This window comes from Actinia tenebrosa, unplaced genomic scaffold (genome assembly GCF_029948245.1).
Source record: "Actinia tenebrosa isolate PJP-AT-01 unplaced genomic scaffold, QUT_ActTen_1.0 PGA_scaffold4__44_contigs__length_22323623, whole genome shotgun sequence".
Lineage (NCBI taxonomy): Eukaryota > Metazoa > Cnidaria > Anthozoa > Actiniaria > Actiniidae > Actinia > Actinia tenebrosa.
In genome coordinates this window covers 4,012,020-4,039,997 of record NW_028292581.1, presented here as the reverse complement: position 1 = coordinate 4,039,997, position 27,978 = coordinate 4,012,020, and the positions used below count along the sequence as shown (strand labels likewise).

The 27,978-nt window shown below is 43.2% G+C and overlaps 2 protein-coding genes and 1 pseudogene across 2 annotated transcripts; 1 reads left to right on the top strand and 2 right to left on the bottom strand.

Moving 5' to 3' along the window:
- Positions 1-27,624, bottom strand: LOC116306000 (uncharacterized). The gene is made up of 5 exons (XM_031716023.2): positions 27,434-27,624; positions 3,044-3,216; positions 1,729-2,341; positions 960-1,259; positions 1-719 (listed from the first exon to the last, which is right to left on the bottom strand). Exons 1-5 carry the CDS (start codon positions 27,521-27,523, stop codon positions 399-401), a joined length of 1,497 nt encoding a protein of 498 aa, XP_031571883.2. The 5' UTR covers positions 27,524-27,624; the 3' UTR covers positions 1-398.
- Positions 20,163-21,830, top strand: LOC148906887 (uncharacterized; annotated as a pseudogene).
- On the bottom strand, positions 21,979-25,375 carry LOC148906886 (uncharacterized). The gene has a single exon (XM_089036668.1). The coding sequence runs from the start codon at positions 25,174-25,176 to the stop codon at positions 23,665-23,667; it is 1,512 nt and encodes a 503-aa protein (XP_088892794.1). The 5' UTR covers positions 25,177-25,375; the 3' UTR covers positions 21,979-23,664.
- Positions 27,625-27,978: the final 354 nt, after the last annotated feature.

Sequence of the window (27,978 nt, the reverse complement as noted above, 5' to 3'; positions counted from 1 at the left end):
TTGTTTCAAGGCAGCTTTATTTTTACAGACAATTTTCCTGGATTTTTTACAGTATTTTTTATCTTTCTTAAAGTCTTTTTTTTTTTTTAAATAGAGATAAGAGATATAAATGTTTTGCTCAAATTTCCTCGCCGGGTTGGCAAAAGTCGACTAACTTCTAAATCCTCATTGGATCTAGAAGGGAATTTAGTTTATGTAATCCCAGTTACCCTACCAAGTTGTGTAGTTTTGGTTCGCTTGTTTGTCCTTTTGTCTATTTATCTGTCTGCCTGTCTTTCCTTCTCTCGATGTCTCTGTCTGTCTGTCTGTCTTTCTCTCTGTGTCTCTGTCTGTCTGTCTTTCTTTCTCTCTGTGTTTTTGTCTGCCTGTCTGTCTGTCTTTTGCGTGCACTGTGCTTGTTAAGACGATCTCTCAGTAAACACCACATCTGTACATATATAAGGAGTAAAGAAAGGCATTCCCCTGGTTTTGATCTTAGGAGATCCAAGAGGATCGGCCAAACTAATTTTGTATTTTTGAAGAACAGACGCTACAACGATCCTCGTGATAGCCAAAGCATATCGATAACCAAGGCACTTTCTAGGTCCCATACCAAACCGGAAGTACGAACCCGGAACCTGACGTGTGCCTTCGGCGAAACGTTCAGGTTTGAACTCATCCGGGTTCTTCCAATATTTTTCGCTATAGTTGAGAGAGTGAGTATCGACGCACACTGGTGTCTGTTGGAAATTGAGATAAATAAGTTAGTTAGCTTGCGGTGACGGCTCTGGGGGGATTGAGGAATCATATCAATGTCATAAATGTGGTCTTGGGAAGGAGTTGGGGGAGATAGTGCATTGGAAACGAGATGAAAAAACTGCCTTATATCCATCCACTTATGTCAGTTAACAATAGCTTTCTGCACCTACATTTTACTGAAGAATTCAGAAAGTGTCAGAATTTAGTTACAAAATCCTCACCCCTTGTGGTATGAAGTATCCTGCCATGTCCGTCAACGGTTTAACGGTTCTTTCTGGTAAACTCAACGCCAGTGCAGGGTGCATCCGGGCACTTTCCTTCAGCACCATTTCCATATAAGGTAATCTTTTATCAAGGTCTTGGAATATCGAAGGATCTTGACCCTCGAGGGCTTCGTCTATTTCATTTCTTAGTTTTGATTGGACGTCGCTGTGACGTGCAATGTCGGCGAGTGCAAATGAAGTGGCTGCGAAGCTGACATCGATGTTTAGGAGAAGGATTTCGTCTACTGAATGAAACAGCTGCAAGACGGAAATTAAAGCCGTCAATATGGTTAAAACCCACTGTTTTCCTGTTATCAATTACCACATGTCATTTTCTTGAGTATTATTCATTTCTCGCCAATAGCAAGAGAAGATATATTACTTAAACAAAAATAAAACAAAGAATCTTGTTCTCAAGACGAGTGGAATAAACTTGTACACTTTTGTGAAGTTCATGTTTGCTCATAATTATATCTCGCTGAGTGTGAATAAAGTTATTCTAATCCTAAGTGGGAAAACAAAACGCCTAAATAGGTTTTCTACGGAATGAAATACGATGTATTGGGTGTGGCCTCTAGGGGTCATAAGCACCCCTGTACTTCTCTCTCAAATGCATTCTCCCCAAATGGCTTCCCTTGTTCTCAAGGGGATGGTCTTGGGTCTAATAATTGGATTTCAAGTCTTCTAACTACATATTTATATTGATAAACATGATAATAGAACACACCTCTTGCTCTTTTAATTCAAGGGAATTAGACCTCAGCTGCTCCATCATGACGAAGAACAGCCCGTCACCAGAAGAGTTCAGACGTCCCTCTTCATACTCCTCAAACAAAAACCTGTTGAAGTCTGCCCATGTTTTGTTAAAGGACTGTGCTTGTCGATTAACTGAAGTTGGTAGTTTGGAATAAAATGGTAGTTTAGTCTCACCAACGTTAAACAGGTCAACCGTGTCTTGAAGCTGATCGCTGATCTGTAGGATTCTCGTGAAGTGTTTCTGAAGAACTTCTTCTCCGTAAACTATTTGTATCAGTACGCGAAGAGTTACTTTTGACAGGCCTTCTTTCATGAGGTCTACTGGAGAGTTCTTGGGAACCTTTGCTATAAATGATCTGCATTCTCGACCAATAATCGGCAGGACACTCATGACCATACTCGAAGTGAAATACTTTTCGAAAGGTCCTCGGCATCTCTTCACTTCATCTCGTCCATGACTGTTTGCCAGGCAGTCACCCAATACTTGCTTCCACACACATCCTAAGCTTGTGAAATCTCTGTCTCGTTTGTGAGAGTAGTGATCAGTGTAGAAACTGCGAATAGCCTCTGCATCGGCTAGTAAACTAGAAAAATGACGAAGAAAAATGTTATGATGTATGGAAGAGGAAGACAACAAGACATGAAGCACTTTATAAGGAACGAAAATGGTAGTGAGCACTTTCTGTACTTGTCTGTAGTTGTCAGTTCTCCCCGAAGCCGTTCTTAGTGCATGTCGTCACGCAACGGGAGGGAGCGTTGTGTGATGACACTAAGAACGACTGCGGGGGAGACTAATCAGGGAGGTACTTCGAAGAATTCTTTGTCGGTCCCTAGACCATATCTTGTAATATCAAACCCTTTTTATTCCGTTTTATTTTAGTTACTTGCGTGCGCTAAACTGCTGTATGCTGTATCATATATCATGGAGTCTTGTGCTGGGTTCACTGTGTTCCTGCCACAAAGGCGGTCTTGTGCTGGGTTCACTGTGTTCCTGCCACAAAGGCAGTTAATTCATAAAAGAGTCTATCCTAGATTCCATATCCCAACATTATCCAATAAATTCGCTAGTACTCGTTTGTTTTATTTAGCGTAGATATTTTATGTTTGCAGAGCCATACGCGATGGCAGCCATGACAGGAGGCAGGAACAATTAAATCTGTCCTAATGTCTGGTTTACGTGAGAAAGAATTCAGTTCCCCGGCAGGATAAAAAGACTCAGTATGTTGTGCCTCCTGTCGTGGCTGCCATCACATGATGGTGCAAAAACTCTATAGGATTCTACTTACACGATAGGTGTCAAGCAGTGCCAAATGTAATATACCGGCCCGTACTTCTTACTCAATGGTCGTCCAAAGAAATTTACTTGGTTGATTTGTCCGTAGGGTAACTTTGGCGGCTCGCCCTTCATTCTCTCTCCTTTGCTGTTTCTCCATGGTACGCACCAGTAGATAATCAAAAACTATAAATAAGAAAAATCATAGAATGTGATGTTGAATGGCTTTCACGAGTCCACGGGCATTCCCTCAAAAAACCGCTGAAAAGGGCAAACGTTTGATGGGTCATGATGGACAACTTAACCTTTGGGCGAAAACCAAAATTTGTTTTTGATCTTTGGAAAGAGCACTTAAAAAAGAATCTAAAGAAAAATGTTATGTAATAGGAATTAATAATAATTAATACCTTATGAAATTGAAATTTCGTAACACTTTAATTTCGTGTGACTTTCGTGACGTCAGACCCATGTCAAATGTAATATATGATAAAGAAATATATCGAATTTGTCCGTGCAGTTGCTGTAACTATTCGTACGATTCAAACTTAAGTAGTATAGGGAATGGGGGTTCCAGCGCAATCTCAACACGGGGCAAGACCCGTGTCAAAAATCCACCTACGGACGACCCCCACTCCAAGTGTGGTTGAGGGCAACAGCGCACTTAAATATGTTAGTCTATATATGGAGTGCGAAGATTGTAAGAGAACTTTTAAGAAAGAAGCGGATTTGAAAAAGCATTTGAAAATGAAGACGAAGTGTATGAGCAGTTATGATTGTGGATGTGGTAAGAAGTTTGAGACTAAGGTTAAATTGTTTTGGCATTGTCAGGACTGTGAGTACGACTACGACGACCTAAAAAGTGCTTGGTATTAGGTATAAAATATTTCCTATTATATAGATGGAATCCCAAAGCAACTTCAGCACGGTGTCAATACCCGGTAACGGTGAGATTGACGTTAGACAGTTTTGGCGTCAGTCAGAAAGGAAGGTTAAAAGGACTCTCCGAAAAGGTATAGAAGAATTAGGAGCCCTGAAAGCGAGCATAATGGTAGAAGTAAGTTTGTCAAAAGACGAGGTAATGACGACAGCAATGTTGCGATCAAAGTCGTTAGTGATATTAGAATCCACGAATCTGGATAGGTCACTCAGTGAAGCCTTAGAAGCAATAATGGAGTCGCTGTCTAACTACACGAAAGAAGGATCGGGTTGGACAGTAGAGGAGGTTGAAGGAATAGAGATAAGTATAGCCAGGTACGTACCCATACGAGGGGGGAGTTACGTACCGCTACCAACGTGGGTAGAAAGGAAGAAGGCTATTGTAAACGTGAAGAATGAAGACAATCGATGCTTTATGTGGGCAATCAGGTCTGCACTGTATCCAGCAGAGAAGGATCCCTGTAGGACAAGTAAGTATCCCACAGACGATTTAGAGTGGGATGGTGTGGAATTTCCCATGCAGTTGATAGACATCCCCATATTTGAGGAAATAAACGATCTAGCAATTAACGTTTACGGAGTCAGAGAGCAGACGATAGTACCGTTAGTTCTGTCAAAAAGTAAAGGAGAGCGCGTACATTTATTCTACCACGGCGGACACTACTCATGGGTTAAACACATTAGCAGACTATTCTACAGACATACTAAGCACAAAGGCAAAAAGTACTTCTGCGACTGCTGCTTGCTGTCATTTACATCCTTAAATGCCCTAAAGAAACACGATGAGATCTGCCGCGGAGTCGAAGAAGTGGCGCAACGGATCCAGATGCCCACCAACAAAGAGCTTTCATACGCAAACCATCAAAAGCAGATGCAAGTGCCTTACGTGATATATGCAGACTTCGAAGCGTTGATAACTAAGGAAGAGCAGAAACGTGGTGCCACGAATAAGGTAGGATTACACGAGATCTGCTCCTTTGGTTACATAGTAGTCAGATCAGACGGTAAAGCAAACCCTCCTGTGATTTACCGAGGTAAGAACGCAGCTAATGAGTTTCTAGAAGCATTGCGAGAAGAGGAGGGGGAGATAAGAGAACAATTAAGACGTCCAAAGAAGATGGAATTTACCAAAGAGAACCAGGAGGCTTTTAACAAGGCAAAAAAATGCCACATTTGCCAACATACGCTTCTTCAGTTTGGAAGACGAGCCAAGAAAGCGTGGGATGAAGATGGAAAGTATCTAGGAGAAGCTCATTTTAAATGCGGGAAGTATGCTAAGAAAGGTGAGAAGCCGGGAAAGCCCTCCACGCACTGCATTCACTGCCACAAAGCATTTGTTGAGGATTTCTATGTGGATAAGGTTAGGGATCACTGCCACATCACTGGTAAATACAGAGGAGCGGCTCATTGGAAATGCAATATAAACTTCAAAGTAAATCCAGATATGGAGATTCCGGTGTTCTTTCACAACCTCCGCGGTTACGACTCCCATTTGCTACTACAAGGAACAGACGGCTCCGACGTCAAATGCATACCCAACAACAAAGAGCGCTACATGTCCGTAACTGTGGGTAAGCTAAAGTTCTTAGATTCGCAGCAGTTTATGGCGGACTCCTTGGCAAACCTCGTAAAGTATAACACCAACTTTCCCATTTCCAGTCAATATGGTGCGGAAAGGAAAGGAGTCTACCCATACGAATACATGGATTCCTGGGATCGATTCAAAGAGTCCCTACCACCCAAAGATCGCTTCTACAGCACCCTAAACGAGTCCGGCATAAAGGATGAGGAGTACCAGCATGCGTTAGACGTGTGGGAAAAGTACTCCTGTGAGAACATGGGGGACTACCACGACATCTACCTAAGGTCTGACGTAGTGCTGCTTGCAGACGTTTTCCAAAGCTTCAGAAAGATGGCTATGGAATATTACGGATTGGATCCCGCTAATTTCTACACGGCTCCTGGGCTCAGCTGGAGTGCTTTGTTAAAGAAGACAAATGCGCAGTTGGATCTCCTAACGGAGTACGACATGTACCGCTTTATGGAAGACGGTATTCGTGGCGGCGTATGCGGACCCAGCCGACGTTACGCCCGCGCAAACAACCCCTTAGTAGAGCACGACCCAGAGAAACCAACCACATACATTTACTACCTGGATGCGAATAACCTTTATGGTTGGGCAATGTCACAGTACCTACCTGTGAGAGACTTCGAATGGGATCCAGTGAAGCCGATAGACTTCTACATGCAGGTAGGAAAGGAGGAAGACAAGGGTTACGTTTTAGAAGTGGATCTGGAGTACCCAGAGCGCCTGCACGACGAACACAATGAGTTCCCCTTAGCACCAGAAGCGATAGAGATACCATTTAAGCAGCTAAGTCCGCTGCAAAAGCAAATGTGCCCTGGTTACAAACCGTACAGGAAACTAACTATGAACCTGATGGATAAGAAGAAGTATGTGGTACATTACCGCAACCTGCAGTTCTACGTGCGACACGGAATGCGCGTAGAGAAGATCCACAGAGTCCTAAAATTCACGCAGGAACCCTGGATGCGCCCCTACATTGACTTTAACACGCAAAAGCGTACCGCAGCGAAAAATGACTTCGAGAAAAACCTCTTCAAACTGATGAACAACAGCGTGTTCGGAAAGACAATGGAGAACATCCGCAAGCGCGTAAGCGTAAAAATAGTCAGCACCAAAGAGGAAGCAGAAGCATACGTGTCACAGCCAGGCTTCGTTAGATACGTAGAAATGCTGAACTTCTACGTGATTCACATGAAAAGGGTAAACCTCTTACTAAACAAGCCCGTTTACACAGGCTTTACGGTGCTGGATCTATCGAAGCTGCTTATGTACGAGTTCTACTACGATAAGCTTAAGCCAAAGTACGGAGACCGCTGTCGCCTCCTATACACAGACACCGACTCCCTAATTCTAGAAGTGCAAACGGAAGACGTTTACAAAGACTGCCTCCCCGACATAGACGAGTACGACACCAGCGGTTACCCGAAGGAGCACTTCCTTTACTCTGCGAAGAATAAGAAGGTAATTGGGAAGATGAAAGACGAAATGTTAGGAAAACCCATAGTAGAGTACGTGGGTCTGAAACCAAAGATGTACAGCGTGCTAAAGTTAGACGGCGTAGAAAAGAAAGCTAAAGGCGTAAAAAAGTACGTGGTTAAGAAGGACATTACGCACGAGTCCTACCTCAACGTATTACGAACACGCAAGGAACAGCGGCATAAGATGAACAGCCTGCGCAGCTATGGTCATCAGATACATAACGTCACGCAGGAGAAGGTGTCACTGTCTGCATTTGACGGTAAGCGATGGATGTGTGATGACGGAGTGCATACGATAGCATTCGGACATCACACGATAAGCAGTTCTTCCATGACGAACCCACGTGTGGGGCCATCGTGAAGATAATACAAGATGGGCTGACCCTTCTTAGCTATTACGCTTCGGATCTGGTAAGTTTCCAAAGACCAATTAGGATCCGTAGCTCTTTTGGATCCTCCTTCTAATTCACCCGGTCCGTAGAGATATCGGACTGTGACATTACCTAATTTTTTTTCATGGGGGAAGACCGCCCTCGAACTTCTGACGTAGGACTTGTGCTCCACGTGTTTCTTTTTTATGGCATCCTTGGGTTTCATTCCCGTAGCCCTGGCCGCCTCGTTGTTCAAAGCCGCGACGACCTGGGGGAGCCGCTGTGTCCATTCCCTGTTGCGTTTGGAGGGATCTTCCAGCTCTTTCCAATACTGGTATCCAAAGAGACGCTCAGCCAGGGTCTTATTAAATCTTTCAACAATGCTCTGACCCCTGTGGTACTCTGCTTCGGCTCTCCTAATCTTAGTGTCGTGGTCTTTCAGGGTCTTGGTAACCACGCCCATGAACTCCGTCCCCGCATCCACTTGCAGCAGCCTAGGCCATTTCAAAACGCGCTTATAAATCCTACCTAGGGCTTCTGCGACTTCCCCAGAATCCTTGCTGGTTATGGGTTCGGCGTCCTTGTATCTGCTTGCGATATCAACTACGGTCAAAGCGTACCTATAGGTCTTTCTTCTCACCTTGTCGTGCGGTAAGAAAAGCAAATCCGCCTGATGAACTTCATTGGGGGCATTTACGGTAAAGCTGGGCCTGGGAATGTACTTAGGCACGGGAAGATAAACCTGCCAGAGGGTTTGTTTTCTTAGCCAGTTCTTAGCCGTTTCATCTGATACCCTGGCCGCGGTCGCGAGTTTCTTGATAGCCGACGCTCCTTTCCAATAGCCTTCAGGTCCATAGTAAATCCTTTTAAGTTTGTCCTCTACGCGGCCCATTATATGAATAGAATCGCGCTTCGCTTGATTCAAGCGAAGGATAGGACAAGATTGATCTTACGTCCGTTAAAATTCACCGTCTTTCCGTCCACTTTAATGGTGATGTTTATGCTTTCTACCAAATTAGACAAATCATAGTTCAAAGAAATGGGAGTGTATTCTACCAGGTCAAATGGATTACCTCTGGGCAGAAACTTGGACATGAGAGAAGACTTTTCTTCATTGTTGTAACTATGGACCAAGTCGCAATAGACTTCGTAAGAGGATGCGACTTTCCATTTCACGGGTATGGCTGTGTCGGTAATTGTCTTGCCCGAGGCACATAATAAAGATCCCAATGGGTCAGACTTTCCAAAAGTTACTGAATAGTTTGGCATATTATGTTTGAGGGTCATTTCGTGCGGCAATCCCGTGGTGAGCGTATAACCGTGTTTTGCTAATTCCTTAGCAAGGGTGATTGGTGTGTAATGTCCATCGGGCAGCAATACGCCTTGATAATTGCCGCCGCCTTTATGCTCAGTGATCAAGGCATTGACTAAATTATACCAAGAATTGTACAAAGAGCAACTAACCAACCGAACTTTATGGGCTTTAATGGGGGGATTCAAATAAGTGGTAAAGTCATTCTTGTCGCTTTCCAAAAAGACGATCATATATTTCAGGAAACACAGTTCCCCTTCGTTAGAGCAGATACGCCAAAGCTACGCCTCCTGCCAGCCCTGCGACTCCTACGAAGACCAACTCACTATCTTTTTGTTTCTTAGAAGGCTGATAGTAATTCTTAAACTGAGGCCTTTTTAACCCCGTTAATGTCGCGGGGTGTGCTTGCGCATAGAGCTTAAAGGCGTAGTCTGTGTTTTCGAAGTTCTTATCCGCCTGCATCTTGTCTTGGTAATTCTTGTCCAACCAATCCCTGTAAGCTTGTCTTTTTTCATTCCAAGCCGCCACGTCTCGCTGATATTTCTCCAGCGCTAAGTCGTGTCTCTTCCTTTCGGCGGCTAAATCTCCGCTGCGATCACCTCTAACTAATCTATCCAAATACTGACCACCATAATTAGCTCCAGTGAATGCTAAAGCTGCAATTACTCCACCTGCGACCACGCTAGCCATTATATATTAGAAAATCACAGGGATTTTCGCGAGTTACGTCGTAGGGAGGTACTTTTCCTTCCGTAGGTAATCCTTTACCATGATAGCCCCGCCTACGGCAGCGGTCATTTTAGCAAAATTAGCGAAGCTCTTGCTTGGGTCTTCAGTAAAGTCTTCTTTGAGCACTTTCTTACCTACCCAACCAATACCCGCAACGATGGAAGTAATGATAGCTGCTTCTTCAACAGTTTTCAATAACGCGGTTGACATTATATTACAAAGCGAGAAGGAAAATCTAGGTCGCCGCGGGTGATAAATTTACTCCATTTCAGGGATCTTACTTTTTCTAACAGCTGGTTCCACAGGTGCGTGCACGGGCGCGTGATATGTTGGTGGTTCTACTTTTGGCTTCGTAGCCCGCCATTGTAAGTAAAGGCTGCCTGCTGCTATAGCAACTCCTACCGCGCCAATGACGTACCCAGGATTAATAAAGGATTCTTCTTCTTTCTCTTCCACCTTTTCTTCTTTTTTGGCTTTGTTCTTCCTGTTCATCTCCGCGAGCTTCTTTCCGGCAGCGACTCTGCCTGGAGGTTTAGCCTTGGTAATCTTGGTATCTTCTACGGGTGGTTGTTCTTCGGTGCCACTCATCTTATATTAAGGGACTTGAAGGACTTGACAAGTAACTTGGTTACGACTTGAGAACGACTTAATAATGACCTGACAACGACTTGACTAAGTACTTGAGGTGACTTGACAACGACTTGACAAAGTACTTGAGGTGACTTGACAACGACTTGACTAAGTACTTGAGGCGACTTGATCAGGTACCTCAGCAAGTGCTGCCTGGAAGACCTTTTCGACTTCTCTGTCCTTTTTGAAGTCCTTCCAAGAGGCACCAAAGGTGCCCGCAAGTTCCTTCAAGTCGACGTGCTGAGCTACGTGAAGTGCCGCAGAGGCGACTGCCATTAACTTACCGCACTTCAAAGACAACCACCCGCAGGTTATCTTAAGTTCTTGGGCGATGACATAGTCATCACTAATGTCCTTCCGTAGTTGCTCCACGTCGTCTATGGGCAGCGCAAGTCCGAGAAGCTTGGTGGCCAGCTTAATGGCTGAGTCTGCTACGGCGTCCGTGGTCTTACTTGCAAGGGCGGCCTCGTATCTCTTATGGAACTTCTTAACTTCCTCTTCTGACAACTTATTAACTTGCTCATGGGTAAGTTCCTTACCTATCATTTCTTTACACTTTCCCGAAGACACGAGGATGTTGAGTTGTTCCTTAAGGTTACTTTCGTCTAACTGTGTGGGGACTTCATCTAAGAGCTGCTCAATGTCCATATATGTTAATGGAATACGGAAACCTCAAAGAGAAGATCATTTTGGAATGTTGGTGCGTTTTTAAATGCCGCATGTATTCGTGTAACTGTTCCTTGGATATCTCACCGCCGTAGTCGCTTAAGATGGTTTCCAGGTCAGATTTACTGGGCGTATAAAATACGACAAGTGAACCTATGTTTTCCCTGAAGGGCTTAGAGACGCTGGTAAGCTGCTGGGAAAGCAACCAAACGCTGATATTGTCGTGTCTGCCGCTAAAGGCGAGCTTCACCAACTCCGAAGTGCGCTTTTTTACGTCATCCCCACAGGCAATGTCATCCAATATGAGGAGTGTTTGCGTGTCCTTGGGGAATTGTTTGTGCCAAAACTTCAAATGGCTGGATAACTCATTAGGATCTAAGATATCTACGAAGAAGTCGTCATCTTTCACTCCTATGCCTTCCCAGGTGCGGTTATTCACGTAGGTGGGGCAAAGCAGCACGATATAGTCGAAACGGTATCTAAAGGGTCCTAATAGCTGCTCCACTACGAACTGCGTTTTGCCGCAGCCGGTGGGTCCTACGATCAGAGCATTGCAGGGAATATGGTTCGGATCCATTATATATACGATGGACCCAGTGGACGCAGTAAGAAGGATTGCCACCGACGCAAAAGATAAAAAAGACACCATAGAAATGCAAAGGGAGGAGATAGACCGGTTAAAAGAGCGCGTGCAGGAATTGTACGATGAAATGTGCGGTCTGAAGCGCGCGGAGAGGTTTGGTGCGCTTTTGACGATGGCGGGCTGGGCGAAAGATTCCGTTAAGGACTTCATGCGGTATCCCTTATAAGGGTTAATAAATTCTTATTATATAATGAAGTGTAAGGATTGCGACAGGGAGTTCAGTAGCAAACAGGCTTTGCAGTATCACCAAAAAAAGAAGGTATGTTTTAAAGAGGTGGATAACGTCACCACCTGTGGCACTTGCAGCCGGCAGTTTAGCAGTAAACAGGCGCTGCGATATCACGTGGAAGGAAGGGTGTGTTTGAAGTCTAAGGAAAGACGCTGTGCTGATTGCAATCGGCTCTTTAGCACGCCCCAAATGTTGCAATACCACCAAGAAAATAGGGTGTGCTTAAAGGATGTGTGTGCGCGCTGCGATGAAGGTCTCACGGACGCATGGCATCAACATAGATGTCGTGGTAATTATGATTTGGACGTCGTATGCGAGGAGCATGGTGATATCGCTGCGAGATGTTGCCCAGCGGAAACCATAAGGAAGTTAACTCTTCGTAAGAAAGAAATAGACCAACGCTTTACGGAGTTCGACCGCGCCGAAGGTACGCGCTGGGAGAACGCAGAGTATTGGAGTGCGCCCTGTGACGCGTGTGGCGGCTTAAGGAAAGGAGACGATCATATCTGGCAGTGTTTGTGCCCGCAACATCATCCCCGCGGTTTTAAGGAGTACTTGGATCGCTTTGATGATTGGCATGCTCAAAACATGGAGGTAAGGAAAGCCCGTAAGGATTAGTAAAGTAGGGTTTGCGCAAAGAGTCTCAAAACACACTCTTATATTTATTAATATTCTTTGATTGTTTATTAAGAAGAAAAGAAGAAACATTAATAAATATAAGGACCCCTTTTGTAGAAGGTATGCAGAACTCAATAAGAAAAGAAGAAACATTAATAAAAATAAGGACCCCTTTTAAAGGTATATGCTAGCCTACGCAGCCGCCTTCTTAGGAGGATTCCTGATCGCCCTTTCAATATATGGACTGTATTACTTGCGAACCACCTGCCGACTGCATTACGCCCCCAAAACCGCGTAAAAAATACACCTGCCTTCATTGCGACAGGGTATTCTCCGAAGGATCCTTTGTGGGGCATTGGTGCTCTGCGGATCCTAAAGCGCAGCGGACTTTAGCAGACGCGCTTAACTACAAAGAGGAGATGGAGTGACTCTTCTTTCAATGTCGAACTTCCATCGGCCATTTACCTTACCATAGCTGCGTAAGTGGGTGAATTCCTCGCCCTGAATTACGTACCGCACGCAATCCGGCGCCCAAAGGGAATATTCCTTGCCTTCTAAGTCTTTGAGGACTAACCGTAAACGGTCGATGTCTTCAAAGACGACGTAATTTTTTATTTCGTATGCTTTACCGTGGACAAGATCACGCCAGTGAGTCAAGCTGAGCTTCATTATACCTATGGAATATCTTTAGGTGCGTTTTCAAAGTGGCGTAGGACTTAAACCGCTTTACACAGCCCTTACAGGGAATACGAATGCCATCCGCGTAATCCATCAGGGCACGGCAGATAATGTCGTAATCGTTGCTAACCATCGTTAGGTAACCATTTACATCAAGCTGTGAGATTTTCTTAGATTGCTTCGCGGATAAGACGCCGTTTCCTTTTGGGGTTTTCAACTCAATACACAACCCGCGGTATTTCTTATGCGCATTTAGGATTAAAAGGTCGGGTTGACCGGCTTGGTAGCCTTTTCGCCAGCAGGTTATTCGCTTGCTGTCTGAATCTTGAAGTTCGCCAAGACCCGGCGCTATGATGAAATCGGGGTAAAACCTACGTGTGTAGTCGACGACCTTCGCGTGTAGGTCGGCTTCATTTTCGATCTTGAATACTAACTTGTTTGGGCCGCCAAACCGCCTTTCTATTGCATATTTACCCGTTTTCCTTAGCGCGGGTAGGACTTCCTCAAAGACCCAATCACGAAACTCCACAGCTTTGGGTAGTTTGGAGCTAAATATCAGTTCGTACAAACCAGGTTCGGATATAAACACGGCATTTGGTTGCGTAGTAAAGGAGCGGTGATTCGCAGCCCCTTGTAGATCAACCCATTTTTTCTGGTATTTCTCAGATACGTGTGCTCTAATTGCATCTCTAGGGCGCTCATAGCCCAACGCCAAAGCCACCTCCTTTGCTTTGAAGTACAAAGTTTCGCCTTGCACTATGCATTGCAGTTTGGTGTCGTTGTTTTCAAATACGCGAAGCATTGTATATTTAAGAAATATTTTAACATTAATATGCAACGCTCTTTAGCTGATTCATTTCTACGCTCAGTTGCGCGTCAGACACGACGAAGACGTAGCAGTTTATTTTGTCGCCGTCGCCCGCAGCGGCATTCTTGGTGCGCTTGATCTCCAATGTTATGCCGTCCTGCGTATTTACTAGACGTAAACCCTGACCATGTAGGTCTTCGTCGTTAATGGTGCGCATGTCAATCCACAGCGCATACTTATCCTTAAAGAATTCCTCGGGGCTAATTTGGTCGCCAAACTTGCGCATTGCCTCCCTGTAAACGTCTGCAGGCTTTATTCCCTGGGAGTAAACCTTGTTTGGGACTCCGTTGATATTCACGCCGACGTTAGTAATGTTGGGGTTGTGAAAGTCTTCGGAGTTGCGCTTACCAGCCTCATAGGGTTTGGCAAACACCAGCATTAACCCCGTGAGACTTCTTCGGGGGAGGTTAATGCTTTGGTTGATAACCTCATCCGTCTTATCCAAGAAGCTAAACGTCTTATACATCACTACGTGGTCGTAAAGGAATGCCTTGCCAGAGCTGTACTCCATGCCAGCGCTACGGGCCAGCTCTTCGCTGTACACCGTTTCGTACTGTAGCTCTAAGTTGGTAATAGAGTATGGGGTTGTTGTGGTAAGTGCAGTGCTTAGCCCACCAATGATGTTATTAGCATCTGCTAAAGTTACTTCAAACTGCAGTTCGGCAAGCTGTCTTGGGTAATAGACACCGTGATTCGTGATTACTTCAAAGTCTAATGGTATGACATACTTGCTACCATAGGCGGTCTTTATTCGCTTTGCGTCTGCCACTGCGGTTTCTCCGCTGCCGTCAGTAGGTTGCGTTTTCGTAGGTGTGCGGACCTTACGCAGGATAACACTACCAATTCCTTGTTCTATCCTTTGCGCGCGGTCAAAGGCTGTCAACCATAGATCCTTATAGGTGGTATACAGATCGTACCTATTTAAGTCCAGCAAGGATTCCCCGGCGAACTTGATTCTCATCTTAGAAACGATGTTGCGACCCACGTTGTTAACGATAATCCTTTCATCTGTGGGGCTTGACTGTACCGCTAGGTCGAACCTTAAAGCCAAGGTACCAGGAACTAAGACTAGGTTATCCGTTAGGCGGGGCACGCCTACGTACAAGGTTTCTCCTGGCTTTGCGCTAGAAGGTGTGAATGTAACCCGGTGAAAGGTGCGTTCTGCTTTCAGTCCGCCAACCTGCTTAGGTAATACGTTTGGGTTTAACTTTGAGCTTATCATATATAATGGAAGTAGAAGGAACGGATTTTGACCCCCTTACCGAAGAAGGCCAAGTCGACATTAACGATGAAGAATACGATACGTTAATCCCAAATGACGACGTGTCCCGCGAGTATATTTGGGATAGGCTTCGAAATAGGTTCGGAAGTAGGGCCCGCGAGGCCTGGCGTTCCTTAAAGGACAAGTGGCAATCGAGGAACCCAGGGAGATCTATTCCGGAGTACTTGGAATTGCAAAACTTGGATTCCACGGACCTAAGAACTGAAATGCTAAGGGGGCTTTTAGACGACGTAAGGGAGAAATTTCCAAATGTGGACTTGGCCCGCCTTAATTTCCAAACCGGAGATAAGGGGCAAATTCAAATCCAGTATCAAGGAAGGGATAAGTGGTATAATCTCTACCAAAGGAGAGACTCCGGCAGGCTCACCAGTAATCTCCCAAAAGAAATCAAAGACGCATTAGGAAGACCTAATTTGGTGGAAAGACTAAGAGAAAACGATGAAAACACCAGCGAAGCCTTTGAGAAGTTCAAGACCCTAATGCAGCGGCAACAAAAAGGCCCCGAGGCGATAAGGGAAGTTGAAGAACTAAAGGAGACAATGGAGGAAAGGGAGGCAGATTACATGAGACAAAACCGACTACTCCTTGATGCTCAAAAAAGAGAACTTGACGACAAAAACCAAAGAATGATAGAACTTAGAGAACAAACAGACAAAGCCCTGCGCGATAGGAACCAAGCCCAAAAGGCCTTCGAGCTCGCCCTGCAAGACCTGGATGTGAGCAAGGGGGAAGTTAAGGACTTACAAACCGCCATAGAGGGTTCTTTGGTGGAGCGGCGGCAGTTAGTTGCTGAAATCAACATTAAAGAAGAGCAAATCCAGCAAAGAACTCAGGCCATCGAAGACCTGGAAAAAAACATATCCGAAAAGCAGGAAGTAATTAACGACCAGGCGCGCCCCGAAGAAGAAAGGGAGGCAGCCCAAAGGGAAGTAGAAACCCTTCAGGAGAGAGTTGCGGAATTACAGGCACAAAAGGAAAACCTGGAAAGGGAGTTGGGGCTTACCACCAAGGAAAAGGTAAAAAGAGCTCTGGTGAAGTATGGCGTTCCACTGGCATTTGCGGTCGCTATTTCGAGCGTAGTAGGGGTAATCCTTAACGCGCTTAAGGCTACGGGCGCGGGCGTGAAGAAATTAGGCAGTGGGCTGACGGACTTGGGAAAAAAGATGGCAGCCGGTCTTCCTGGGCTGCTGGGTTCGGTTGTTTCCTTGGCACTTAGGGCCGGCGGAGAACTGTTGAAGTTCGTGGGCAACAACATTTGGATCTTGGTCGTCGCTATTGGAGTGGTACTCCTGAAGAAGATGAAGGGTTAATCTTATCAGGCTTATCGTCGTCAGGCATCCGAGGCGTTCTCGACTGGGGATAAGTAAAGATAGTATTCGCACCGCCTTGATAATGCGGAACTAGCGGCAGCACGCTCATGGTGCTAATGGGCTTATGATTCCAAGTGGCATCCGTCGGGGAATTTCTTGACGGGGCGGCATTTATCCGAAGGTAGGCAACGTCGTTGGGGAGAACTTGTAACTTCGCATATTGGCAATTGGCTATCATATGAAAAGTTACCGGCGTTAAGTCTTCTCCGCTTCTTGGCGGGGGCTCCGACGAGAAATGGGCTGGGTTCCTATTATTATCTTTTTTTCTGTAGGGTAGTAATGGATGGTCATTCTCATCAACGATCCTAAACCCGACATTACACGAATACCCCGTCGAAATGCTAATGGTACACATGATCAATCCCAGGTCCCCAACCTTTACCCACAGCCCGGTGTCAAGCCAATGCTGTTCTAAGTAGTCCTTCTCCTCCAAATAATGAAGAAACCAATCTTCCTTCGCGTGTGGGTTCATATATTTCAGGGAATAAATTCCCTTCTATAGACTCATTACCGCAAGAGTGCTAATGGTCTTGTGATTGTAGATAGTATCCCTTTGATTTTCTATGCTGTTTATGCAAACACTCCCGGTGTCATCTACGCGCATTTGCAGCTTTACCTTCCCATGGCAATCGGCGACCATGTGGAAAGTCCAAACCGATAGATTTTCGGCGCTGCCGGGGTTGGGCTCTACGGAGAAATGCGCAGGCTCCCTGTTGTTCGTCTTATTTCTCATAGGCTGCAGTACGCCATTCTCATCCAGGAACCTAAAGCCGACGTTGGCGTGACTACTCGTGCCAATGCAAATACTACAAAGGATTAACTTCTTTCCTGAGTAATTCAAATTCACGGACATGCCCGTGACATCAACCCAAGATGCCTGGGTGTATTTTTTCTCGCCTGTGTAAGTCGTTTAAACACAATCTACTCCAGCTACGTAGGGGTTGTTCATCGCCATATATAATAACTCAGACCAACGCCTGCGGCGGCTAAGCCGGCTTTTAGTAAGTTATGGTCATATTCCTCGGGTATCGTAGGCAGGACCTTCTTCTTTACGTTCTTTGGTGCGGGCTTTTCTACGTGCTCCTTCTTAGGCTTCTCCACGAAATGGGGGATGCTTCTAAGAGTGTCAGAGTTCACGTCGTTCACCCCAAACTTCATGTCCTTGGTAGCTCGCTGCAGCTTATTGTTGTAACCCACGACGGAATTGGCGTTGATAACCAAATTACTTGGCATCAACCAACAACCAGGCGACAAAGCGTAATCCAGTCGCACTTTAGACTGCTGCACTGCAAGTTGATATCTCTGCACCGACTTAGAGATCTCATTCTCGATAACAGCGCTTTCGAAGAGGACAAGGAATACTTGTTGCGTTTCCTGTGACGCACCGGAGGCATCTACGATGGGGCTGCGAGTGCTAACCTGGGCCCCTAGAATGCAGTAAACAAAGGCTTCGATGCTTCGATTAATCCTTGCTAGGTTTTTCAGTCCAATGCCCTTTGCGGCAAAGAAAGGCGCCCAAGGATACTTTTCTTTGCTTTCTATGTAGTAAATTAAATTACCCTTCGTTCCGCTGCCTCCTAAGTCCAAGAATTCGTAAGAGCTAGGATACCCCATGCCCGGCGTTTCTATGCTGGCACCAACATACGAAGCATAGGTGTAAGTCTCTCCTAAACCATGGGCGGTACCCTCTTCGTTACGAAAATCGGGGTTGGTAAGCTTAAACTCATTCCTTAATCGCTCCCATGCGACTTTGTCATATTTGTTATCCTTCGGGTTAAAGATAGTGTCACTAGGAAGCGGCGCTCCTAACTCAAACAATATCCTACGAATAGTAAAAGCAACATGAAATCGCAGGAAAGGAATATGGAACATATCCGAGGCTATACCACATCCTTTAGTAGCAGCCCAGACAGCAAAGTTTAACTGCTGCGGCCAATACCGCATGTTGGGACCTGATAACCATTCTCTGGATTCTTTCCCTGAGTTATGTTTCATGGCAGTTTCTCTAAAGATGTCTCTGACTTTTGTCTTGAAAGTCGTAGGACCCACGGGGATTTCTAAGGAGGTAACCATCTTAGCAAAGTCATCCGCTCCACCTTTGTTGTCGTAAAATGGGTAACCCTCTGTTGTCGGTAATAAATTCTCCGGGAAATTAGGCTGCCTTTCTTTATGCTTAACGGTCGCCTTTGGCTCCAAGTCCGCATTGCTGTACATTCTGGAGCCTTTAAAGTAAATCCCATCGGGTCTACGCTCAAACTTACTAGGGTCTGCATGCGGAAACATCTTCCTAAAGGCCCTCCAGTTGGCATAATCCCGGCTGTCATGATGTGGCTGCTCCTCGATATCATTCCCAAAAGCGTCGTACATTAGTATATATAATGGATGTTATACCATCAGCACCTCAGTTGTACCCAGATGTTCCCTATACTACACCTAACGAACTAAACGCCGAAAACTTTCGTCTGAATAAAGCGAACTTAATCTTGGCTTACTTGGAAGGGCAGGCAAAACACTATGAAAAAGTCCGAAAAAAGTACGTCAGAGCCCGGAGTACGCTACATAAGATTGCGATAACTTCAGGATCCATATCTGTCGTGTTAACGGGCTCCGGCGTTGCTACTTCGCTTACTGGGCCGGGAATAATCGTTGGAGTTCCTTTGGCCGGCGTTGGGGCAGCCTGTGGTATTATTTCTGCTGTTGCTACGGGTATTATGAAACAGTTGTCAAGCAAAATATCCAAGCATGACACGACAATAGCGTGACAGAAAGATAGACGACGTAGAATTCTCGCTTATCTTAGCCGAAGAAGACAAATACGAGAAACTAAAGACGGACATAAGGAATAAAAAAACAGTCGTAAAAGATCTTTCCGAGGAATCTCGCAAAAAGATCTACCAGGAGGCAAAAGAAGAGCTTCAAAGAAAGCTTGCTCAGTAAATATCGTGACGGGATTCTATTTACATGTCGAACGTCAGTCTAGAAATTACGCGTAATCTTATGCCATAAGATTTATGCTAATTCCACTATCTTCTTGGAATCCATCCCAAGAGGGGGTGGTTGGGGTCAATTTCGTAAAATATTTCATAGATTACGTCAGGGTAATAAGGAATATCCTTATCCAGCCGACAAAACACCCACTCGGCTTTTGTCATATCAGAAACCTCAGGAATAGATATGGCAAGCCGAATGTAGCAATATTCAATTCAGCTCGTTTATTCAACGTTCAACCATATTTATTCAACGTTCAACCATATTTATTCAACGTTCAACCATATTTATTCAACGTTCAACCCCTTATTCAACGTTCAACCCCTTATTCAACGTTCAACCACTTATTCAACGTTCAACCCCTTATTCAACGTTCAACCCCTTATTCAACGTTCAACCCCTTATAATTCAACGTTCAACCCCTTATTCAACGTTCAACCATATTCATTCAACGTTCAACCATATTCATTCAACGTTCAACCATATTCATTCAACGTTCAACCATATTTATTCAACGTTCAACCCCTCATTCAACGTTCAACCATATTCATTCAACGTTCAACCATATTTATTCAACGTTCAACCCCTTATTCAACGTTCAACCCCTTATTCAACGTTCAACCATATTTATTCAACGTTCAACCATATTCATTCAACGTTCAACCCCTTATTCAACGTTCAACCCCTTATTCAACGTTCAACCATATTTATTCAACGTTCAACCACCCCTCCCCAATCCCCTCCCCAAGGTTTACTCGTTCCCGGTTTCCTCTCGGCCCGACTACAACAGCCTCGGGCAGAGGGGAGCCTAGGAACAAGGTTGAAGGCGACCTGGCCTAAAACAGAGCCCAGTGGTCTAGAATATGGCGGATACCGATCAAAAAGTCGATCTTGAGAAAGAGGTTCCAAGATGTTTAATCTCTATTCTCGAGAAAACAAAGGAAATTAGTCAGCAGCCATTTGATAGAGAGATTGCCGAAGCACATAGTGTTGTACTTGACATGGCTGTTTGTTTGACCAGGACACTGTGTGATTGCTTCAGCGTGGATCCAAGTGATAGAAATGAACTCGAGTTGTTGTCAAAATATCTAACAGATGTGTTGAATTCTTGGTCACATTACATCAGTATGGGATCTGTCACGCCTACAACTGTTGCTGGGCAAATGGCGGCCACCAAGACTTGCTCTCTAAAACCTGGTAGGCCTTCGTATGATATTTCTTGTGAAACCCTTGAAGAACTTCGTGCACTAGGATTCAGTTGGACCAAGATTGCAGAATATTTAGGCGTTTCAAGATGGACAATATACAGAAGAGTAGAAGAATTTCATTTACAAGATATGAAAGGCTTTAGTGATTTGTCTGACGAAATACTGGATGATATAGTTAAAACATATTTGTCAACTCATGGATCAGCCACTGGCCAGGGTTACGTTGCTGGCTACGTAAAGTCACTTGGCTACAGAATTCAAAGGCAAAGAATAAGAGAAAGTATGGCTAGAATGGATCCTAAAAACACTGTCTTGAGATGGGGTGCCTTGGTGTCTCGAAGAACTTATCAAGTGCCATGGCCAAACTCTCTATGGCATCTTGATGGGCACCATTCGTTGATTCGTTGATTCGTTGGAAACTAGTAATTCATGGATGCATCGATGGAATTTCCAGAAGAATAATGTATTTAAGTTGCAATTCAAACAACCTTTCAGAAACTGTTCTTGAACTCTTTTTAAATGCAATTAATTCTGATGGTGATCTCTGGCCATCAAGAATCAGAGTGGATCAAGGTGTAGAGAATGTCCTTGTATGCGATGCCATGGTGAAAGCTAGAGGTGAAGGAAGAGGAAGTTTTATAGCAGGTCCCTCAACTCACAATCAGCGCATTGAAAGGTTGTGGCGAGATGTTTTCAGATGTGTTTGCCATCTGTATTACTACACCTTTTATGCCATGGAATCCACTGGAATACTCCAAGTAAATGAAGCTGTCCATCTTTTTGCTCTACACTTGGTATTTATCCCCAGAATAAATAAGGCAATGAATGAATTTATGAAGGCTTTTAATCACCACAGAGTACGTACAGAGAGAAACTGGTCCCCCATCCAGATGTGGACAAATGGAATGATGCATGCCAATAATCCATTAGCGCATGGATTGGTGGATGAAGAGCCAGATGATCTAGCCATGCATGGATACGATGCCCAAGGTCCATCACGTTCCAGACAGGAAAATAATGTGATAGTTGAGCCAATAGATCTTGATAATGAAGAATTAATAAAGGCATACGTTTTGGATAGGATTGATCCACTGAAGGAATCAAGTGAACTGGGAGTAGACATATATTGTCAGGTTTTAAGTCTCACTCAAGAGATAATTGAAGAAATGAAATGAGTATGCTATGAATAAAGATTAAAGTCACGAACCCCATGATTTCGATATGAATCTAATGGACTTTATGATGTAGGAGACCCTTGTTCTATTGTTTTCTTATATATATTTGACATAGTAGTACACCATAGCAAGCCATTGTAACCGGCGGCAAGGCGCTCAGCTATGAATCAGATTGCAAGTGGTTTTGACAAAAGAATTTATTGAAAAATTCACACAACTTTACAATACATGAAAAAAAAACGGGAACGAGATTACAGGATATCTCTTTACATCGTAGAGAATTCCTTGTCTTGATATGTGCAACGTCTTCAAGAACTTTTACTACACTGATTTAAGCTTAGTTTGGGCCTATTTTTATGGGAAAACCTGCATTCTTAAGACCTTACACATCCTACGCAATATTGCACGCCCTAGGCGCAAACAGGATGTCCCAAACACGAACTTACGTAAACAAGCGCCAAACCTAGGCATGACTCACTGTAATGTAATTACGTACGGAAATTATTTCTTGCTTACGCATTTTCCACGCAAACAGTTAACTAAAGAATTACATTCCTATGTGTACACGAGGCATTCCTAATTAAAAATATAGATTTATGACTAAATAATTACTGTCCAAAATAGTGTCTTTTGACTCTGTCACACCATATTGCTAGTCTCCATTAAAAATTTAGATTGTGATATTGAGTCTGAGAGCTTTAATTTTTCATACAACACAACCAAATTGATTCACCTGTAGTTTGTGAATTTATGCATAAAAAATAAAAAATTTCATAATTAACATCTCAGTAATCCAGGGTCTGCTGTAAGGAAGTTTTTTTTCTTCTAATTTCTCTTCTGTGTATTAATACTTTCATCCCCCCGAGTTCAGTTCCCCCTCCACCATCAACAAAAATCAATTTCTAAATAATATAATTTGATCATTAATTTTTTGGGTTCTGAACCTGTCATGAAAACTAAATACTCAGGAAGTGCCAAGACTGAATACAGGTTGTAAATTTTGGTCTTAATAAGCTGCAGGTTTAATACTAGAAATAATTGTAATAGTTTTCAACTGCATATTAAGTTGTTTTGAAATGCACATATGAATTGGTTGTAGAAAAGCCATGGCTTTAAATTGATCCTGGAATTGTTACTCTGCCTTGAATAACAAATTTTGATGTGTTTTAGAAATCACCCTTACACCCACCCTAGTTTCACATAATTTTCCTAAAAATGTAAAGCTGAAATCCTTAACAAAAAGGGGGTGCTAATTATTATTAATCCCATATCCCAACCAAAAACTGTTTATTCCAATCCCAGTTCAAATCCAACAATCTCGGCCAGTTTTACTCAATCCTCAATTTCATTTTCCTATTGTTCTTTGGTTCAAATATCCCAGTCCCATTACATGAAATCCCTTTTCCCAGGAGGCTCTAAGAAATGAAATCCCAGCTATTAGCAACCTAAGAATTGACATACCAGTAATTTCTTCAAAAATTAAAAGGAAATAACAAATAGATTTTTCAATAGCAATAATAGTTTCAATATAACAGTGCATCTTTTAGAGCTATGTATATCATAGTTAATTTTCTTTCATAAATATCTTCAACATTTTTAGAAAAATAAACAGTAACAACTTTTTGGTTTTAGCTTATATGTGGAAATTGTTTAAAGCAACACCAATATATCTCTTCGGAAAATTTAGAACACAAAAAATCAAACATTCAAGTTTACATTTCTGTGCTTTGCTTTTGGCAATCATTAAAATATCAGAAGAAAATAAATTTCATCATTGTATTCTTGTCCTAGTTTTTTTCAATTGTGAATGAATCTCTTTAGGTTGTTCATGATTTATGTAACATTGAGGCAGGAGTTTCTTATACTCATGCCAGACCGAAATAAACATTAACAAAGGCACTGTCATATACATCAAAGAGCTCTTCTTCAGAAGGAAGAGGACAATCATGTGACCCAGTGGGTAAATACAATGTCTGGGTGCAAGTGTTTGAAGTAGGCACAAAAGCCCACTTGTTCTTACTAGTTGCAGTGGCGAAGCAGATGCTAGGTGGAATTGCAAAGCCCAGAACTGGCTCTTCTTCAGCACCAGTTGCGAATTGTAAGATATGTCCAATGGTGATGGCTGCCCTACGACCACTGGTAGCCTCTCGGACATACTTTAAGAATAACTCATAGACAGCCATTTCGTACCTCTTTGCATTTGACCCTTCATCTGAGAAGGAAGGTGCAAGTAAGGAAATCAACTTTCTTCTTGTAAGATTATACGATTGAGAGGGTCGCATCAAGTGTACTAACTGTGGGACAGCCTTTGCAATTTGGTACAAGCCAATCTTTGCAAACCCCATACGTAGCTTAAGAATGCATATGCTGGGCTTGGGTTCTTGAAACAACTCTTGTAACATTGATTCATCCATAAATTTTGGTACTGGCCCATTTTGAAGCATGCTAAGAGCCATGATGATGCCAACCTTTATATAGTCATCAGAAAGCAGATTCCTCAATCCATTGTCAAAATATTTTTCTTTAATCTCTCTGAGGCATAAACGGAAGAATTCCTTTCTTGGCCCCCCATTATCATGTGCAACTTCACCATAAAAGGTTACTTGCAAAGTGAGCTGAAGGTTTTCAATCTCTTCAATTTCATCAAATGCAGTTTTTAACAAGTTTTGTCTGTTCACATCAATAAAGTTCACCTCTCCTTCCAAATTTGACTCAGTTTCAGTAGTATCAAGTGGTCGTCCCTTCACAATATATTTTTGTGCACATCTTAATACCTCAACTGGGTTAGTAGCCTTGTCTGCCTCACATGCTTTCAAGCATTCTTTCACTGCTGATTCAACATCATAGTTCCCACCCCATGCAGACTTAAGTAGGTCGCCGTCATCTTCCTCTTGTGGCTTTTGAGAAGGAACAAGGCTTTCATAATCCTCTACATTTTGGCCATGGTTATTTTCCCTGCCATCTTGAGTGACTGGTGCTGGTGTTTCCTGCCTTTCTTCACCTTCTACATTGGGTTCACGATTTCTTCCTTGAATATAATCATCAAGCAAGCATTCAAATCCATCCTTCAGGGTTATATAAATGCTTCCCTGGCCTGCAAGGAGTTTTACTTCTTTGAAGGAGAATTCACCAGCATTTACAGGCTTTGACAATTTTCTTCTAATTGCTTTTAAAAATTCCAAATCCTGTGGAGCCACAGTTGGAAACTTTATAACAACTGCCTCAGCCAAGCATGCTCGAATGTTTTGTTCATTCATGTTAGAGTTCAGAGTAACAATGCCTCTCAGTATGATGGCATCATCTTCTAAGAGCAATGAATCACTCTCATTGAGCTGCCCCCTGGAATTTACAAGAACAAACTCGAAAGTCTTTTCCATTGGTTTGGCCTTTTTTTGTGCAGATGAGGCAGAAGTACCTAATAAGCATAAGCAATAGTTAAAACTTCTGCATCTAATAAGCTAATCAAAATTAAACTGGCTTTGTTACAGCATCCTTTTTACAAAATCAATGATTCGCCTTAACATCAAACTTTTTGGCAAAAAAAATATGATAAGCCCTCAACAACAATATTTTTTTCCAACCATGTAATATAATAATTTTTAAAAAATCTTTTTGCTCATACCACCCCCCCCCCCTCCCCCTAAATATAATGGTCTATCCCTAATCAAAAGGATACCGACTGTAGAAAGGAATGCAGACTACAACGTTTATGTTTATTAGCACAGTAGCAAACGTCTCAGTGTGCATACCACACTTCGGTGAAATCCATAGTCATAGTACTATAAAACGACGCTTGAATCATATGGAGGGTCCGAGAGCAGGACATACTGCAGTATATTTTATTTTTATTACGTTCGCGCAGCGCTACAAAATGGCAGCTTTTACCACGTGTAAGCCTGAGTCACGAAAACTACGATAGGTTTTGAACAATGGGATCTCCAAAGAAAAGTATAAACAATACCTGAAATGGCTCGCAGACGTTCTCGTTCATTTAAACGGGAATAAAGCCCTCTGTTTGTAGAGTTCTGGACCATAGATTGAGCTCTATTGACTGTTCTCCCGACCGAAGAAATAGCAGATTCCATTCTGCTAGAGAGACCAGTAGAAGTTGATGGATTCGAAGAACCATTCATCTGATTTAAGATCTTTCCTGCCTCGGTTAGGCATTTTGCCAGATCATCCAAGTATTTTTTATTGTTATTGTCCATTACTGCCCCAATCTCTATTATAACTATGCCCAAATCCAAACACGTGCGTAACCGATCAAATCTGACAACGTACGCGGTGTAACTGGGCTCTGTTTTAGGCCAGGTCGCCTTCAACCTTGTTCCTAGGCTCCCCTCTGCCCGAGGCTGTTGTAGTCGGGCCGAGAGGAAACCGGGAACGAGTAAACCTTGGGGAGGGGATTGGGGAGGGGTGGTTGAACGTTGAATAAATATGGTTGAACGTTGAATAAGGGGTTGAACGTTGAATGAATATGGTTGAACGTTGAATAAATATGGTTGAACGTTGAATAAGGGGTTGAACGTTGAATAAATATGGTTGAACGTTGAATGAATATGGTTGAACGTTGAATGAATATGGTTGAACGTTGAATAAGGGGTTGAACGTTGAATTATAAGGGGTTGAACGTTGAATAAGGGGTTGAACGTTGAATAAGGGGTTGAACGTTGAATAAGGGGTTGAACGTTGAATAAGGGGTTGAACGTTGAATAAATATGGTTGAACGTTGAATAAATATGGTTGAACGTTGAATAAATATGGTTGAACGTTGAATAAACGAGCTGAATTGAATATTGCTACATTCGGCTTGCCATAAATAGACTTACCGGTAATTTCAGACAAAAGATAGGGAATAGCTTTGTAATATTTCCCTAGTTTTAATTTTTTCAACGCTTTCCGTAGGCTTTGTGGGGTTGGCTCTTCTAAATGGTCTATGATGTTCTTCTTTACTTCGTCGCTTAAATATACCGGATGTAAACCTTGGATATGACTCATCCAGCCCCTGAAGTATTTTATTCTCTTATATGGGGTCTTCTTACGACCTCCATTGGCGTAATACTGCTCTCTGGTAGCATTTGGTACGGCATTACGAATATTCTTACCACACTCGTAACACTGTGCTGACGTGTCGTCTTCTATTTGCATTTTTTTACCACAACAAATATACTTATTTGGCTTAGTAGGTACAAACTTGGGTTTCAAGCACTTTACACAGAAATCATAAGCAAACTCTTTACAATCTTCGCACTCCATATATAGACTAACATATTTAAGTGCGCTGTTGCCCTCAACCACACTTGGAGTGGGGGTCGTCCGTAGGTGGATTTTTGACACGGGTCTTGCCCCGTGTTGAGATTGCGCTGGAACCCCCATTCCCTATACTACTAACTTAATACTAAGGATTGAAAATCTGAAATTGTTTTGATAGTTGAAAAGTGTGGGTTTCGTGAGATGATAGCCACCAGAGCACTGCCTACAGTACCCGATATGGTCTACTAGTATTGCAAGTAAATCTTTGTGAAACCCAAAATCAAAATTGCTGACACACACAAAAAAAAGCCGGTCTTAGCTTGTCGAATATCTTAATCATCACCTGAAAAAAATCGCAATAGAAAAGAAAATTTGACTTACTTTAATAACACTTTTTAGAAGTGGCCAAGCCAATACAAAAGTGATGAGTATAGCCAGTAAACCATAGCCTACTTCTGCCCGAAGTTCCATCACAAAGTATTCAGTACACAATCTCTATGGTGTTCTTTGTCGAACGATTTTCTTCAGCGTTTGATTTAACATCCGCTGTCATCTGTCTTTTTAATCCTATTTGAAACCCCATAAATTCTGCTGACGCTTAACGGGGCTTTTTCGGGGAAACTTTTCATCGCGTGCCACTCGTGATCACAGGTCATCAGACACGTATTACAGATGGATTTAACGATGACGGCGAATGTTTCGTAATTTCATCGAAAAAACGGAAAATGTTCTTATTTATTGCCTAACTTGCGGTATCTGGACTGGCCTCTGCTTGTCATATAGAGTTATGTTTATTGAGTGTGGCTATTTGTCGAGGGTCAAGGGTGATATGTTTGTAAGGTCTAGATCATCTAATCCTCTAGTGACGTATATGACACTAAGGGGAAAAGGGGAGCCGGATCAAATCTTGCCTATATATTATGATA

Bases quoted from the DNA above. Each gene is read 5' to 3' on its own strand.
- LOC148906886 (XM_089036668.1), bottom strand. From the start codon at position 25,176: ATGGAAAAGACTTTCGAGTTTGTTCTTGTAAATTCCAGGGGGCAGCTC.
- LOC116306000 (XM_031716023.2), bottom strand. From the start codon at position 27,523: ATGGAACTTCGGGCAGAAGTAGGCTATGGTTTACTGGCTATACTCATC. The intron at 2,342-3,043 runs GTAAGTAGAATC...TCATTTTTCTAG, and splicing joins CACTGCTTGACACCTATCGT to TTTACTAGCCGATGCAGAGG. The intron at 1,260-1,728 runs GTGTGTTCTATT...TCCGTCTTGCAG, and splicing joins TTGAATTAAAAGAGCAAGAG to CTGTTTCATTCAGTAGACGA.